The sequence below is a fragment of the Dipodomys spectabilis genome, unplaced genomic scaffold (assembly GCF_019054845.1).
Source record: "Dipodomys spectabilis isolate Male_0828 unplaced genomic scaffold, ASM1905484v1 ptg000098l, whole genome shotgun sequence".
NCBI lineage: Eukaryota > Metazoa > Chordata > Mammalia > Rodentia > Heteromyidae > Dipodomys > Dipodomys spectabilis.
The window spans coordinates 4,690,700-4,707,567 of NW_024870775.1; the positions used below are offsets into that span (position 1 = coordinate 4,690,700).

The 16,868-nt window shown below is 40.4% G+C and overlaps 1 protein-coding gene across 4 annotated transcripts in view; it reads left to right on the top strand.

The window, feature by feature from the left end:
• Nucleotides 1–8,360: 8,360 nt before the first annotated feature.
• Tut7 (terminal uridylyl transferase 7) overlaps nt 8,361–16,868 on the top strand; it is a 71,740-nt gene continuing 63,232 nt past the window's right edge. For 2 of the 4 annotated variants that reach the window (XM_042687035.1, XM_042687038.1), the window contains exons 1-2: nt 8,361–8,554; nt 9,760–10,310. In XM_042687035.1, the coding sequence (XP_042542969.1) occupies nt 9,791–10,310 (520 nt within the window). In that variant the 5' untranslated portion in view covers nt 8,361–8,554; nt 9,760–9,790. Of the gene's footprint in view, nt 8,555–9,266; nt 9,361–9,759; nt 10,311–16,868 lie in introns of those variants that run through there. The other 2 variants (XM_042687037.1, XM_042687036.1) reach the window with 2 other exon arrangements.

A 16,868-nucleotide genomic window follows, 5' to 3' on the forward strand; every position in this document is an offset into this window, starting at 1 on the left:
GTCAATATGGCTCTATAGTAGAGTTTGAAGTCCGGGATCAAGATCCCTCCCATGTTGTCTTTTTTGCCTAGAATTGTTTTGGCTATTCTAGGTCTTTTGTTGTTCCATATGAATTTTTGGACTGTTTTCTGTATTTCAGAAATGTACGTCATTGGGATTTTAATAGGAATTGCATTGAATTTGTATAGTAATTTTGACAGTATTGCCATTTTCACTATATTGTCTGCCTATCCAAGAGTATGGAAGGTCTTTTCATTTCCTAGTGTCTTCTGTAATTTCTTTCTTTAAGTTTTTGTCGTTTTGGTTCAATAGTTCTTTTACATTTTTGGTTAGGTTAATTCCTAAATATTTTATTTGGGGGGGGGGGTTGATTCCACTGGGTTAGGATAGGATACAGGTGATTATGTCAATCCCCTTGTATTTGCTTAAGTTCCTTGCATGAACTATGATATAGTCTATTTTGGAGAAAGTTCCATGAGCTGCTAAGAAGAATGTGTACTGTGTTTTAGGGTGAAATACTCGGTAGATGTCAGTTAGTTCCGCTTGAAGTATGGCCTCACTTAATTTGGTAGCTTCTTTGCCAATCCTCTGGTTGGTAGACATGTCCTTTGGTGAGAGTGGGTTATTAAATCTCCTAATATTATCATATTTTGATCTATTTTATTCTGTAAGTTTGAGAGTATTTGCTTAACATATTTGGGTGCTCCAATGTCTGGGGAGTATAAGTCAATAATGGTAATATCCTCCTCTTGGGTTGTTCCCTGTATTAATATGTAGTATCCTTGCTTGTCTTTTTGTATTGATTTTAATGAAAAGTTTATTTTGTCAGATATCAGGATTGCTACTCCTGCTTTCTAACCCTTTTCTAACCCTTCACTCTGAGTTTGTTTGTATGTTTGGCTGAGTGGTGGGTCTCCTGAAGGCAACAGATGGATGGATCATGTTTTCTGATCCAATCTGCAGTTCTTTTTCTTTTGATTGGTGAATTAAGTCAATTAATATTTGAGATTATTATAGAGAGATGCATTGTGGTCCCTGCCATTCCCTATTTTCCTAAGTTTTTCTTCTTTCGTTTCCTCCTGTGCTTACTAAGTTAGACTTCTATTAATACCTGTGTGGTGCGGGTCCCTGTTCCTGGTTGCTTTCTTCAGGTTGTGTTCCCCCTCTTAGTATTCTTTGTAATGCTGCCTTATTTTTTATGACTTCATTTAGTTTTTCTTTGCTATTAAAAATTTTCATTTCTCCATCGAATGTGAATGCTAGTTTTGCTGGGTATATCAGTCTGGGCTGGCAGTTATTGGTTCTCAGGGCTCAGATGGTACTTTCCCAGGCCTTTCTTGCATTCAGGGTCTGTGTGGAGAGATCTGCAGTGATTCTCATTTTTTTCCCATTGTAGTATAGCTCCTTCTTCATTTTTGCTGCATGCAAGATTGTTTCCTTATTATTCAGATCTATCATTTTTACTATAATGTGCCTAGAAGTGTTTCTCCTGGGATCCTGCTTGTTAGATGTTCTATATGCTTCTGTTATGTAGGTAAGATGTTCTTTTTTAAGATGGGGGAAATTTTCATTGATAATCTTGTTGAATAGGTGTTGCATTCCCTTGCTTTGATATTCCTCACCTTTGTCCACTCCAATTATACGAAGGTTAAATTTCTTGGCACCATCCACTTGCTCTTGGATTTCCCTTTGGCATAATTTAAGTGATTTTTCCATATCTGTGACTTTTTGGTCCAGTTGGTATATTCTGTCTTCTGTATCTGACACTCTAAATTCCATTTCTTTCACTCTGTTAACTATGGTTTCCATTGTGGTTTGCATGGAAGAAATGGCCTCATTTATAGATTCGATGTTGGTTCTCTTAGTGAGATGTGTACTGCCTCTATTTTTGTACTAATCTCACCTCTTAGTGAGGTGTGTACTGCCTCTATTTTTGCATGCACCTCCTGTTTGAGATCCTGCAGCTCTTTCAATAGCTCGTCCCTGTGTTCTTTAAATTTCTCATCTATTTCTCACTTTAATTCTTGAGTCATTGCCTCCAGCATCTCTTGGATGTAGCTTTTGTCTTCCATTCCTGCTTTTCTCCCACTGGGGCTCTCCCCTGGGTGGCTGCTAGCTTCTGGGGGTAGCTTGCTATCCTGAGTGTTGATAAACCTTGTAATTTTTCTCTGTGATTTTCACATGGGGATTCAGGGGGAGAGAGAAGCCATTATCCTCATGTGATGGTACGTCTATAATCTCAGCATTTAAGAAGCTAAGGCAGGAAGATCTGAAGTCGGACTAAATAGCAAGACTCTGACTCAAAAGGAACAAATCAACAAAACAATGCGCCATTATAAGAATGTTGAAAATTCTAGGCAAGAAAGGGAGGGATAGACTGAAGCTTTCTAAGTCCATTCCCAATTCTAGGGTAATAGTAGGTCTTTGTAAGAGTGCAATTATATCTTAATAAAAAAGAAGAATCCGCCAGGTACAAATTTTGCAGGTTGAGACTCGGAAAATCACTTGGACCTATGAGTAAGAAAGCCACCTAGGTAACATAGAAGACCCTAGCCCAAAATAAATAAATAAATAAGAGGAGAAGGCTATCAGTAGATGAAGGGTGAGGTGAGAGTCTTCCCTCTGCTTTCCATTTTTCATGCAAAATTCAGGAAGCAGAGATTCACATGTGAAAAAAATTCAAGACGTTTTACAAAAAGTCCTCTAACATGAAAGTTTTAGCAAAAAGTTATTTTAGTACAACAGGATAGGGAAATCAAAAAATGGAGAAACATTTCTTGCTTCCTGTACAAGAAATGGGCATAAAGGACTCAATCTGATGGCTTTTATCTGTGGCCTTTATATTTTCTGAGCTAAGGGAATACACCATAAATTTTAGACAGTGGTTTGGGCTGCTATTTACTACTTTAAAATGTGGAGATGTAATCTAGGCCTACTCAAAACACAGGAACCATAGTTGATTTTAGGGCTTCTGTTGTCTCTTAATGTCTTTCAATTTTCTGTCTCTTTACTGTTAGAGTTTGTAGTTTTTTTTTTTAATGTCTCAAAGAAAAGGCAGCTGCAAATGATCTCCCTGAGTATCTATTATTTTAACCTGTGGTTCAAAGTCAGCTTATGCAGAAAAGACCCTAAGACACATCTCTAGTTAACAACCCTAAAACCAATAGTGATGGCTAAAGTGGCAGAGCACCAGCCTTGAACAAAAAAGCTAAGGGACAGCACCCATACCCTGGCATACAGACACATATAAATGAGTACACAAAGAGAGGGGGGAGAGAGAGACTGAGATCATCATAAATCACAAAGTCCTAGCTCATTCTGTAAATGTGTCATCAGAGTAGGCTGCATTGATATTGCTGCCTTAGAGTAGATTGACAGGGAAGAGGGAAAATGTCCTGAAATGACATAGGACCAACCAGCAAACCAATTCCTGAGGCAGATTTGCTGGTTTGATAGATGAATTGAAAAGTTGGTGAAGACACAGTAGAGTGAGTGGGGCTTCTTCACACTCTACACAGAACTCTTCTATGACATGAGGTCTTCCAGGAACAAAGCTGTTTTATAGCAGGTGCCAATTTGGTGATATAATTCAGTTTAATTCTGACACCATCTACGTGGAGACAATAGATCTCACAGATGGAGGAGTTACCCCCATAAAACTGTGCCCACTCATGGGGCTAGGAAGGTGGCTCAGTGGTAGAGCACTTGCCTTGCATGCATGAGGCCCTGGGTTCGATTCCCCAGCACCACATAAGCAAAAAGAAAAAAGCCGGAAGTGGCGCTGTGGCTCAAGTGGTAGAGTGCTAGCCTTGAGCTGAAGAGTTGAGAGACAGTGCCCAGGCCCAGAGTTCAGGCCCCACGACTGGACCCAAAAATAAAAAAAAAAAAACTGTGCCCACTCAGATGCCAATCATAGGTCTAAATCACCTACATGCTACACACAGGATTCTCATGTCTCCTTCCTTCAATTGATTTGTCAGGATGGGTAAGAGAACTTGGAGAGATACATTTACTGGTTTATCATGAAGGATACAGATGATTAGGACAGCTAAATTAAAAGGGGAGTATATATAGGATAAGTAACAGGGGGCATGGCATGGAACATGCCATGGGCATGAAACATGAATTTACTTATGGGTTCATCTGATTTTGTGGTTGAAGTTTGTGTATCTCTTGATCTCTAACACCCTTTCCCATTCTCAGAAGTAGATGGATCCTCTTATCTGGATCTTTCTAGTGACTTCTGGTCTTATCAATATACACTCATGTGTTAGAAAACAATCTCTTAGAAGCTTTTTGTTTAATAAGAATTTTTTATTGTCATGGTGATGTACAGAGGGTTACAGTTACATACATAAGGTAGTAAGTACATTTCTTGTTAAACTTGTTTACCCCCACCCTCATTTTTTTTCCCACTTTCCCACCCCCAACCTCTCCTCCAAGTTTTATAATTCATTTCCGATTGTGAATATCACTATTGCATTGGTTTGCCCTTTGCCCTTTGTCTCACCATTTTGATGTTCCCCTTCTCTTCCCTTCCTAATTCAGATAAACATATATATAATATGCAGGGTACCAACATCAAATACAGTGACAACAGGGGCTAAACCATAGGGGAAAAAACACAAAAGAAAAAAGAAATCACATAGTACATTAAAAAACAACAACAACAAAGAAAAACCTCTTGTGTCCATGTCCTGGAGTTCATTTCACTTAGCATCATTTTATATGGTCATATGTACATAACTGTTGCGCTATTCTGCTCATCTGCTAGGACTGTCCTAGCCATATACTAATTATTACAAATGAGGGAGACCAGGGAGCCTATGTTTCTTTGGGTCTGGCTTACTTTCCTTAATATGATTTTTTCCAAGTCTTTCCATTTCCTTACAAATGAGGTGGTATCATTCTTTCTGATGGAAGTATAGAATTCCATTGTGTATATACATACACCACATTTTTTTATACATTCATGCACTGAAGAGCATCTGGGTTGATTCCATATCTTAGCTATAGTAAATAATACTGCAATGAACATAGTTGTGCTGGTAGCTTTAGTATGGTCTTGTTTGTGTAAATGCCCAGAAGTGGGATTGCTGGGTCATAGGGGAGCTCTGTGTTTAGTCTTTTGAGGAACCACCATACTGCTTTCCAGAGTGGTTGAACAAGTTTACACTCCCACCAACAGTATAGTGGCTTTTTTTCCCTTTTGGTCACATGACCTCCAGCATCTTTTATTATTAGGTTTCTTAATTATAGTCATTCTAACTGGGGTGAGGTGGAATCTCAATGTTGTTTTGATTTGCATTTCTTTTATGGCCAGAGTTATTGAACATTTCTTCATATGTCTATTTGCCATTTTTATTTCCTTTTCAGAGGAGTCTCTCTTTAAGTCTACAACTAGAAATTCTATCTGAAAACAAAACAAAACAAAAGACAATAAGAAACTAGGACAAAGGCTAAGTATATTTCACACTATTCTTAAGTGCTTCAGTTATCTGTACAAGTGTGACATTGCATGTAGTCTTGTTTAAGTGGTAGCATAAGTTTAACAGGAGCCTAACTTTCTGGCTATTGTGTTAAGAACCCATTGTGGGAGGACAAAGGTAGAAGCTATGGCAACACAACAAAACCAACACCAAAAAAAAAGCACTCATGCACACGCGTGCACACAGACACACACAGACACACACACACACACACATGCGCGCGCACACACACACACACACACACACAATATTCTAGTTTTTCCTCCAATGCTTTTTATCCAGTGTTAGCAAATTATACAGCCTCTTCTTATATCCAGGAAAAGAAAGTAATTATGTCCAGAGTGCAATGACTTTCTGACCACTGCCATGGCTTGTAACTTGATGGAGTTAATTACCATTGGCTTGGCTGTATTGCTGCTGTCCAGCCAAGGGCAAGTTGTTTGTATTTCTGATGCATTGGCCCCACAGGAAAAAGGACACTAGGTTAAAGGTTGACCAGTCAAAATATACTACAGTATCAAACTTCTGGATCAGATGGAAGTCTTTGTATTCACAGAGCAGTATCAATGTCCTTTAGCAGTACAGAGGTCTCTAAAGCACATAACAACCACATCTCTATTCCAAGATATTGGAAATTATGTATAGAACAGGAAGCAATCACTACAAACATTATTGTGAACAATTCATTATTCCTTCCAAGAATATCCAAAGAAAATTCAGATTTTTCAACTGGGTTGTAAGGAGTTCCAAGACAAACTTAAATTTCCATTGCAGTATAATAGGGACAAAAACAGGTATATTTTGTCAGTGTCTTTTGATTAGTACTATATTCTCATGATAAATTTTTAAAGTAGACAATTTAAAATATGAAAAGACTCTGGGAAACACACTGAAAAATGAAAATAATATTTTTAAATGATATATGCTTTGAATCTATTCTAGGATTCTAGAAAGTAGAGGCTGGCTTACCTAAACCAGTTTTTTGCTACAGGAATTACTCACCTGGGTGTGGTGACGCCACTGCTTAGGTATAATAAACATAATCAGGTATCACCACACCCTCCCCTTAAACTCTATGTTAAAGGCTACTGTCTACCTGTCAAAACTGATTATTAGTTGTAGGCTAATGAATTTTCAGAACCAGACATCTATGTAAGGGAGTAAACCAAAGTTGTAAGAATGTATTTTAATTCATTTTAGTGTAGCCACCTAATAAATACATAATTCCTGACTAAACCCAAGGTTTTGGATTTCAGTCTGCGATTTACTTTTTCTTGAAAGGCTAAATTTTCCCCATCTTAAAGATGAAGATAATTGTATTTTCTTTCTGATGCTGTTGTAAAGATTAAATGAGCAAAGCTCTTTTTAAAAAAATGTCTAGCAATAGCCAGTACTTTTTGTGTTTTATCAAAAGATTTGCCCACAGAATTAAATCTAGGGCCTGGCATATGGTAGGCAAGAGCGCTACCATGTGAGCTGTGCTTTCTAGCCCTTTTGTTTTTATTTTGTATTTGAGTTGGAATCTTTGAACTTTTGCTCTCTGGCCTCAGTCTCCCAGAAACAGGATTTACAGGCAGCTGCCACCACCCTTTTTTTTGGGGGGGGGGGGGGTCCGGTCGTGGGGCCTGAACTCTGGGCCTGGGCGCTGCCCCTCAGCTCTTCAGCTCAAGGCTAGCGCTCTACCACTTGAACCACGGCGCAACTTCCGGCTTTTTTCTGCTTATGTGGTGCTGAGGAACCGAACCCAGGGCCTCATGCTTGTGAGGCAAGCATTCTACCAACTTCCGAGTCCAGCTGCCACCACTTCTGACTTGGATTTAAACTAATATGCTATAGAAAAGCTGAGGTATAAAAACAATACTATTTCCCTAATAGGCCCTAGTTTTACTGTTTGGCTTAAACACATTTAGGACATCACTGATAGCAAGGAGGTCAACATTGTCCAGTCGAAACAACCAGCACCCGGGTGCTGGTGGCTCATGCCTGTAATCCAAGCTACTCTGGAGGCTGAGATGTGAGGATCACAGTTTAAAGCCAGCCAGGGCAGGAAAGTCCATGAGACTCTTACTCTAATAAACACTTCAGATAAACCCAAAAGTGGAGCTGTGGTTCAAATGATAGAGCGCTAGCCTTGAGCAAAAGAAGCTCAGGGACAGAGTGCCAGGCCCGGAGTTCAAGCCCCAGGACAAGCAACAAACAGCAACAACAACAAACCACCAACCAAGCAGGGTGGTGATGCAGGGTTACTAGAAGGGCCAAAACAAGGGGCTCAGCCAGCTTGGGTTACAAGAGCAACAATTCCAATCCCATGCAACTTTTCTTCCAAGTGAAACCAACTTTCACACAATCTGGAAAGCAAGCAAGCAAGCTGAATCCTTCCTTTGACCACATTGCAACTTCGTTTAAACGGGTGGCAAGCAAGGTCTAAAGAAAAGGTTAGGTCACACTCCTGTGTGACAGAGCCTGGCTGTTTCCCTACAAGGCAACCCGTACTCCAGAAGTCAAAGCGGGTCGCCTCTGGGCAACCTGCTCCACTCTCCCGCGCAGGGAGCTACTCAAGTCCACAGTGTCACCCAAGGCACGCCGAAGTAAGGACAAGACCCACGCATCCAAGAGAACCAAGCTCCAGGGCCTGGGAGCTCTGAGGGGCGGGGGAAAGGGAGGGGAGGGGAGGGACTAAAGGGGGCACGGGGAGGGGCCGGGAGGGCGGAAGGCGGGCCCGAGAGCGCAGAGGGCGGGGCCTGGAGCGCGGTGGGCGTGGCGGAGCAGCGCGTAGCCCTCCGGGAGCGGCGCGCGTTTCCGGCGTGCGCGGCGGAACGCGGGGGCGGGGGCACCGCGGGCTCCCAATCGCGCACAATGAGACAGCTCTGAGCGCCGGAAGTGGGGCTGAAGGAAAACACGGAGAGAGAGCCCAGCCGGGACAGGAAGAGGCGGGGGACCTCGGCGGAGGTGGTGTGAGCGCTTCGGAACGCCTTCTCCCTGCCTCCCTCACAGACTCGCCGCCGGGCTGGGGCTCCGGTGGGTTTCCTGGTCGCCCGAGTCAGAGATCGGGCCTGCCCTCGGAGGTACGTTGGCTCTCCATCCCCCACTGGCCTCCGCGTCCCAGTCAGTGACCCCGGAACCCCCAAGGCCGGCGGAGACTGACCTTCCGGGTTCGAGTCCGCGTCCTTACTTTATGTCAGGCTCTGCAGGGGCTGAAGAAGGGATTTGGGTAGAGGCACCAGCCTCGGCTCCTTCGCCTATTGGGGAACCCCGGAACCCCTTGGAGGTGGCAGGTCACTTCCTGCTTCCTGGTCCCTACTGTGGCAGCTTTCGTGGCCAGGAGAGCCGGGGACACCTCATCTTCGCCTCGGATCGCCAAGGGTGGAAACTGAGGCCGGCCAGGGGTGGGGCAATCGAACGAGTCTCGAAAAGAAGTGTCGTTTTACTGTGAATTGCTGTTTGTGACCAAACTGAACGCGTTTGGGGCTGGAGAGTGAGAGATGGGATGGTTTAGCCGGAGCGGTTCCTTGGTTGGAAACCCAGCCCCTTTTGAATTGAGTGCTGTCTCTCGGGGTCGCGAGCCCAAGCGACTGGAGCTGGTTGTTTGGAAAAGCGAAAGCGAACTGGAGTTGAGCGGAAATGTAGTCAGTTCACCTAAAAGTTTCGATTACCTCCCTGTGTAGCACTCGAAAGTAATAGCCAGCTTCTTAAGGAAAACTGTTTTGCACGTTTTGTAACAGTAATCGGCTCAGAATGTTTACTTGGAAGGGAACGCTTTCGTTACACTACACTGCATAGATTTAAAAGCTTGGTCTGAGTAAAATACTGCCCTACAGTTGTCCAGATTATAGAAGCTTCTCATTCACAGATTTAATCTTGATGCTAAATAGTAAGTACTAATTTTCATGTCATTACAGGAATAAGTTTTGTGACTTCTAGAGCCATATACTATTAGGGACATGATAGAAATTTTATTTAAAAAACAGGAAACTAGCTACTCAGGAAGGAGGAGGTTGAAAACTGAGGGTTTGGTTCAAAGCCAGCTTAGGCAGCTGGCTTTGAAAAAGCAAAAAAGTGGAAGTAGATCTATGGCTCAAGTGGTAGAGTGCCAGCCTTGAGTGGAAAAAGCTCCCAGGACAGCTGCCAGACCCTAAATTGAAGCCCTCGTATCTGCCTGAAAAACAAAAACAGTTTCTTAAAGCATGTTCTTTTTTAATTCATATGGTAAATGTACTATTTTGTGTGTGTTCTGTGTTATACCTTGTTTTCTTAAATTATCTTCTTTCAGGTGCAAAGTAAGAAAATTGAAGTACAAGACCATGGGAGATGCAACAAAATCTTACTTTGTGAAACGCACTAAGGACCGAGGAACTATTGATGATGAAGATTTCAGAAGGGGTCATCCCCAACAAGATTATTTAATAATGGATGATTATGCTAAAGGCCATAGCAGTAAAATGGAAAAGAGCCTTCCAAAAAAAAAGATAACACCTGGGAACTATGGGAATACCCCTAGAAAAGGACCATATGCTGTTTCCAGCAATCCATATGCATTTAAAAACCCAATTTACAGTCAACCTGCTTGGATGAATGACAACCACAAAGACCAAAGTAAAAGGTGGCTGTCCGATGAACTTACTGGTAATTCAGACAGTTGGAGGGAATTCAAAATTGGACCCAGAATTCCTATCATGAGCCGACCAAGAAAAGACTCCTTTCAAGAAAGTGATGAACGTTACAGGTGGCAAGAAGGAAGAAGCTGCAGAACTGTAAGACCACTGTTTCATAAAGACTTAACAAGCCTAGACACCATGTCAGAATTGGAAGCAGGAAGTCCTGGTAATGTGTTCCAATTCATCAGGTTACCCCTAAGCCAGAGATAACAAAATCTTTTTTTTTTTTTTTATCCAAACAGGTTTTATTATTTTCAGCAATGAACCTTGTGTTTAAAGTAATTATCCAGGCACTGGTGGCTCATGCCTGTAACCTTAACTACTCAGGAGACTGAGATCTGAGGTTCGTGGTTCAAAGCCAGCCAGAGCAGGAAAGTCCATGCAACTGTTATCTTCAATTAATCAACAGAGAAAACAGGAAGTGGCACTATGGCTCAAGTGGTAGAGTGCTAGCCTTGAGCTGAAGAGCTCAGGGACAGCACCCAGGCCCAGAGTTTAAGCCCCACAATCCCCTCTCCCCCCTCCCCCCCCCCCAAAAATTTTTTTTAAGATTACCCTTTGGGCAAACTTCAACACATTTTATCTACTTGTTACTTCAAATATTTATTTTAACAACCCTGCATGGTAGTTCATGTTTTTAATTCCTGCTAAGAGGGAGATGTAGGTAGGAATTGAGGTCTAAGACTCATCTTCAGCAAAAAAAATAAAATAAAATTCCTGGAGATTCCATCTGAAGAATTCTAGCTCAAACAAGGGTGAGACCATTCCTCAAAGGATAGATCATCTGTCCTGAGTACTGCAAAAAAAAAAAAAAACCAAAAAAAATTTAATTTAGGCATGATGACACATGCCTCTTTAACCCTTGGGAGACTGAGATAGGTTGTAGGCCAGCTTGATCTATATACTGAAACTTGAAGCCTTTTCTCAAAAAAATTTGTACTTTGGTATGGTGAGTCTCATTATACTTTAGTGAACATACTTTTGTGGAAGAGGGTGGTTATATAACCCTTAGAGGCTGTACAGTAATTTTTAAGTACTGTGTGTGTTATTTCCTAAATTTTGTATTTAATGTTTCCATAATGTAAGTGATAGAATATAAAACTTAAAAACTTATTTGATGCAAAACCACAATGTAGATGTGTATATTTTTCATACCTGGATATGTTTTGGATGATGTATCTTCTCTAGAGCAGAATAATTTAAGTTTTTGTTTTTTCAAGAGATGAGTAAAGTATGTGCCTATATATTCCCAGGATTAGTCCCTGAGGCAGGGAGGGTCACTTGAGTCCAGTATTTCCAGTCCAGTCTAAGCTAGACCATTCTAGACCTATCTAGACCCTTTCTCAAAACTAAACAGAACAAAACGAAGCTGAAGTTATGTAGTTCAGTTGTAGAGTGGTTGCCAAATTTGTACAGACCTGGACATGGAGGGAAGCTTAGCATAACAAGAAGTTGCGAAACATGAATTTGGAAATTTAGAATACAGAGAGAAGCTTTGCTATTTACTTTCAGTAAAATGAAAGTCCGTTTCTAAGTGACTTCACATGCTTTTTAATAACTGACTTAAAGTGATTTATATATTTTGCTAAAAGGTACAAAGTAGACGTTTTCAATATAGCAATGATTTCTTAAGACGAAGGTTATTTTTTAATGGTATATTTTCTGAGATGTAATAAAGACAAATTGGATAGGAAAAGGGAAATCAGAGTATGAAAACTAGAAAACAGTTTTGTTGGCTAAAAACTTCTTTATAGGGGCTGGGAAGGTGGCTCAGTGGTAGAGCGCTTGCCTTGCATGCTTGAGGCCCTGGGTTCGATTCCTCAGCACCACATAAAGAAAAAAGCCAGAAGTGGCGCTGTGGCTCAAGTGGTAGAGCACTAGCCTTGAGCTGAAGAGCTGAAGGACAGCGCCCAGGCCCAGAGTTCAGGCCCCACGACCGGACTAAAAAAAAAAAAAAAACTTCTTTATATAGAATAGATTGCAAATGTTTACATTTAAATACATTCAGACGGGCTGGGAAGATGGCTCAGTGGTAGAGTGTTTGCCTTGCATGCATGAGGCCCTGGGTTCAAATCCTCAGCACCACATAAACAGAAAAAGGTGGTGCTGTGGCTCAAGTGGTACAGCACTAGCCTTGAGCTGAAGAGCTGAAGGACAGTGCCTATGCCCAGAGTTCAGGCCCCACAACCAACCAAAAAAAACAAAAAACATTCAGGCAATATAGATACTCTCTAGGTTTACAGAGACTTTTTTTCTGGCATACTATCTCAGTGGCCAGTTTATATTTGTGTCTTGTGTATGAATTTGTGATCCATGGATACAGAATGCTTTAAGGGAGTTGATCCTTTTTGTCAAAAAAACATATCAAAAGCCAGGTGCTGATGGCTCACTCCTGTAATCCTAGCTACTCAGGAGGCTGAGATCTGAGGATCACGGCTCAAAGCCAGCCCGGGCAGGAAACTCCGTGAGACTCTAATCTCCAATAAACCACTAGAAAACTGGAAGTGGCACTATGGCTCAAGCGGTAGAGTGCCCACCTTGAGCTCAAGAGCACAGGGACAGCGCCCAAGCCCAGAGTTCAAGCCCCGAAACGGACCCCCCCACCAAAAAAAAATCTCAAAGCTGAATCTGTGCTGCTTGTAAATCCAGCATTATGGAGACGGGGGTAGTATTGAGGAGGAGGCAGGAAGATCCAGAGTAAGACCATCCTGAGTTATATAGTAAGATTCTGGCTGGATATAAAACAAAAACAAAAAACAAAATCTCCAGAACTTATTGACATGAAATGGAGGGAAGGGAGTTAATTGATGTTATTTTTGTTTGGTTTGGTTTTGTCAGTTGTGGGGCTTGAACTGAGGGCCTGGGCACTGTCCCTGCACCTCTTTGTGCTCAAAGCTAGTGCTCTACCACTTGAACCACAGCGCCACTTCTGGTTTTTGAGTGGTTTATTGGAGATAAGAGTCTCACAGGGACTTCTCTGCCTCTGCTGGCATTGGACTTCAGTATTCAGATCTCAGCCTACTGGATAGCTAGGATTATAGCTGTGAGCCACTGGTATCCAGCTTACAATTTTTTCTTGAGGGGAATTAAGAGTTACTGCTTCTATCAAGTAGTAAGAACAGAATAAAATGTTATAAAGGAATTAATAGGGAAGGATTGGATCTTAGCCTTATAAATCTTTAGGAAGAACTTGAAGGAATTTTCTGATGGAGCACTGTGGTGTTCTATCAAAGGTAGAATAATAATTCTACAAATTAGGCATACAATTTGGAGAGGTTGAATTTATTGAAATTTGTTTATATAGAATATTAAAAGGGGAAGTAGAAGTGAAATCAGAAATGAAATCAGCGGGCTGGGAAGGCTTAGTGGTCGAGTGCTTGCCTTACATGCATGAGGCCTTGGGTTCAATTCCTCAACACCACAGAAAAGGCTGGAAGCGGTGCTGTGGCTCCAGTGGTAGAGTGCTAGCCTTGAGCTGAAGAGCTGAGGGACGGCGCCCAGCCCCAGAGTTCCAACCCCACAACCGATAAAAAAAAAGAAAAAAGAAAAGAAAGAAATGAAATCATGGAGTCTGTTCCCCTGATCATTAACTCAGCCTCCCTGGGCCTGGAATCATGAAAGGGAAACTAAGTATTTGTTGGTAATTTCTGGGCTTATGATTTGTGTGTTTGTTTTTAAAAGTTTCTGTGTATCTTTATATTCGTGTTCATAAGTATATTAATTACCATTAATTTAATTACCCATAGTTGAATTTTTTAGGAAAAAAGCATGAAAAGCATTTTAAAAATAGAGATTTGTAGAGTACATATGTTTGTAGAGACAGAATATATATATATATGATATATATATATATAACATATATAACATTGGTATAGTAACTGTACTAAAGAAGTTTCATTGCAATATTTCCATAGTTGCATATAGTGTACTTTGATCAACTGTATCCTCTCAATTACTCTTTATACTTTTCTCACTTTTTAAACAGCTTTTGATGAGTTTCATTATATTTTCATACACGTATGTATATAAATTACTTTTACCTCTTATGTATTCTTGTTTGGTTTTAGGAATAACAAGGGAGTTGCTTAAGTATTTTTGAAAAGGACACACTTTCCTTGTCTTATCAAAGGCACTCATGTTTTCTTTATATGAAATCCAGGTGTGTGCCTTCATAGTTAACTAAAGGAAGGCCTCTTCAGCTTCTATCCCTTGAAAATCTGTATTAAAAAATAAAGCTGTTATACAATGTTACTGTAGAGAGAAATTTACTTCAATTTGTAAACATTGTACTGCATTTAGAAATCCTTAAAAGTATCCTTTTAAAGGAACTGAAATGCCCTTAAATCAAAATTGTGGCTTTATAAGTAAGTTTTACGACTGTGGGAAGATGCAATGAAAACCATGTTTGAGATGCTTTTTTCACCTTAAACACTGCCTGTTTTTCTGTTTTGCCGTACTGCCCCTACCTCACCCTCAAGTATCCTAGATTGCCAATTTAACATATTGGGGGTAATGCCATTAATGATCTTAGCTGGAAAATATCCACTCAAATACACATGTCCTTTGTGAGGGGATACTATTCCATATGCAAATAAAAATAGGAAACTTTAGAAAACTGAATATAGAGAAAACTTATATTGAAATAAATTTGGCAGGTGCCAGATAGTTTTCCTCTAAGTGATTATGGAAATTTTTCAGCAATACACAGTTTGGCCTTCTAAGAGTCCTTTCAATGTGATTTCTTTTTGACAGTTTATGGCTGTAGGGCCTGTGCAACCAGTTTAGGATGTTATATTGCCAGTTCTGGTCTATCCTAGGTGTACATGGGTGTGCCTCTGGAAGGGATGTAGTAATTTCTTTTCAGTTTCCATATTGTGAGATAGAAGATGAGTTTGAGAATAAGCCCATATTTTAAGTCCATATTTCAAATCTCTATTTTGACTTGGCCCCTACCTTTGATAAGTTTACTAATTCTTGTCCCATCTGGACAGTGGGGTTATTAGCATCCATGTCAGGATTACTGTAGGGATTAAATGAGGCTGAATACATAAAGTGTTCACTATATATCTGTCAAATCATAGATTAGTAATAACTGCTGCTATTATTTAACATCATTCCCGTCTCTGTATAAACATAAACAGAAGTTAATCATTGTCATTTTGCTTTATTTCCCATATTTTTATTAGTGTCAAATAATTGTATTTTGACGTGTTCTATACATTATTGAGTTTTGCTTCTTTTCCTTTCCCCTTCTCCTACCCTCCCCCCCAAAAAAGTGTTTCAACCATGTTGGCCAGACTGGCCTGAATTCAGAGATCCTCCTGCCTTTGCCTCTGCAATATTAGGATTATAGCCATGGCTACCACAGCCAGCCAATTTTGGGGTTCATAGGGAGAGAACAGTTACTCTAGAAAATGACAACGAATACTTTACATTGTAAAGCCTTATAACCAAGAGTGAAGAGAGACTGGAGAAGGAACTTGGTTATTTAGCAGTCTGTTGGCAAAATGACAGACTTTTCCAAAGGATATTGTACATTTTTTTTTGATATTGTACATTTTAGTATGCATCTCTAATTTGTGGTGGTATAAGAAACTTCTGTTAGCTAGGCGCTGGTGGCTCATGCCTGCAATCCTAGCTACTCAGGAGGCTGAGATCTGAGAATCGTGGTTCAAAGCCAGCCCGGGCAAGAAAGTCCGTGAAACTCTTATCTCCAATAAACCACCAGAAAAAATGGAAGTGGCACTGTAGCTCAAGTGGTAGATCGCTAGCCTTGAGCTGAAGAGCTGAGGGACAGCGCTTAGGCCCAGCGTTCAAACCCCACGACCAACAAAAAAAAAAAGAAAGAAACTTCTGTTATGCACACTGAAGTCATGTTTATTTTGAGAAAGATAAGCAAATTACATGAGAATAGTAGCATCTAAAAGTAATGTTCACTCAAAATTTAGTTCAGACCAAGATAGATTAGGCTGGGACTAATTAGGAAGCAAACTACAACAGCAGCATGGTGGTACACACCTCTAATCTCAGCACTTGGGAGGTTGAGGCATTTCCCAAGTTAAAAAATTTCATGATTAGTTTTCAAAGGTTTGCTAAAAATTGTATTTACTTAGAAATAAAAGCCTGCTAAAATGCCCTACATTAGGCATTTCCTCTGTCAGCTTTTCAGGGAATGTCATGACTAGTACACCAATTAGCAAACCTTGGAAAACTAATCATTAAAATTTTTAATTTGGGAAATGAATCTTTTAGTGATGTGTATAACTAATAGCTTCATTTTCCATAACTTCATAGAAGACAGAAGTCATCAAAGCTATTTAAAACATTTTTTATAGTTGAATTTTAGTCATCTGTTTCAGAGGATAAAAATTTGGAAGTGTAAAAGAAAAGATTCATTTAGTCATCTAAAGACTACTTAAGAGTTTATAAACAACTGAACTCACACTTAGACAAGTGTTTATTTCAATGACCAGTTGCTTTTTTTCCCCACCTATTTTTTTTTTTTACACCCATTATGCTGGTTAGTCTAAAACATTAAAAAAGCTAAAATGAAAGTAAAAATAATGGGAAATAGTTGTCCTCAGTAAATAAAATGTTGCCGTGGGTTTTTGCTGTTAACAAGAGAAACTCAATTATGTGTTATTGAAGGCTTCATTTGTAACTTAAACGTATTCTTACCATGCCATGTTGGGATGTGGCTGATTGCTAAATTTTCCAAAGATGT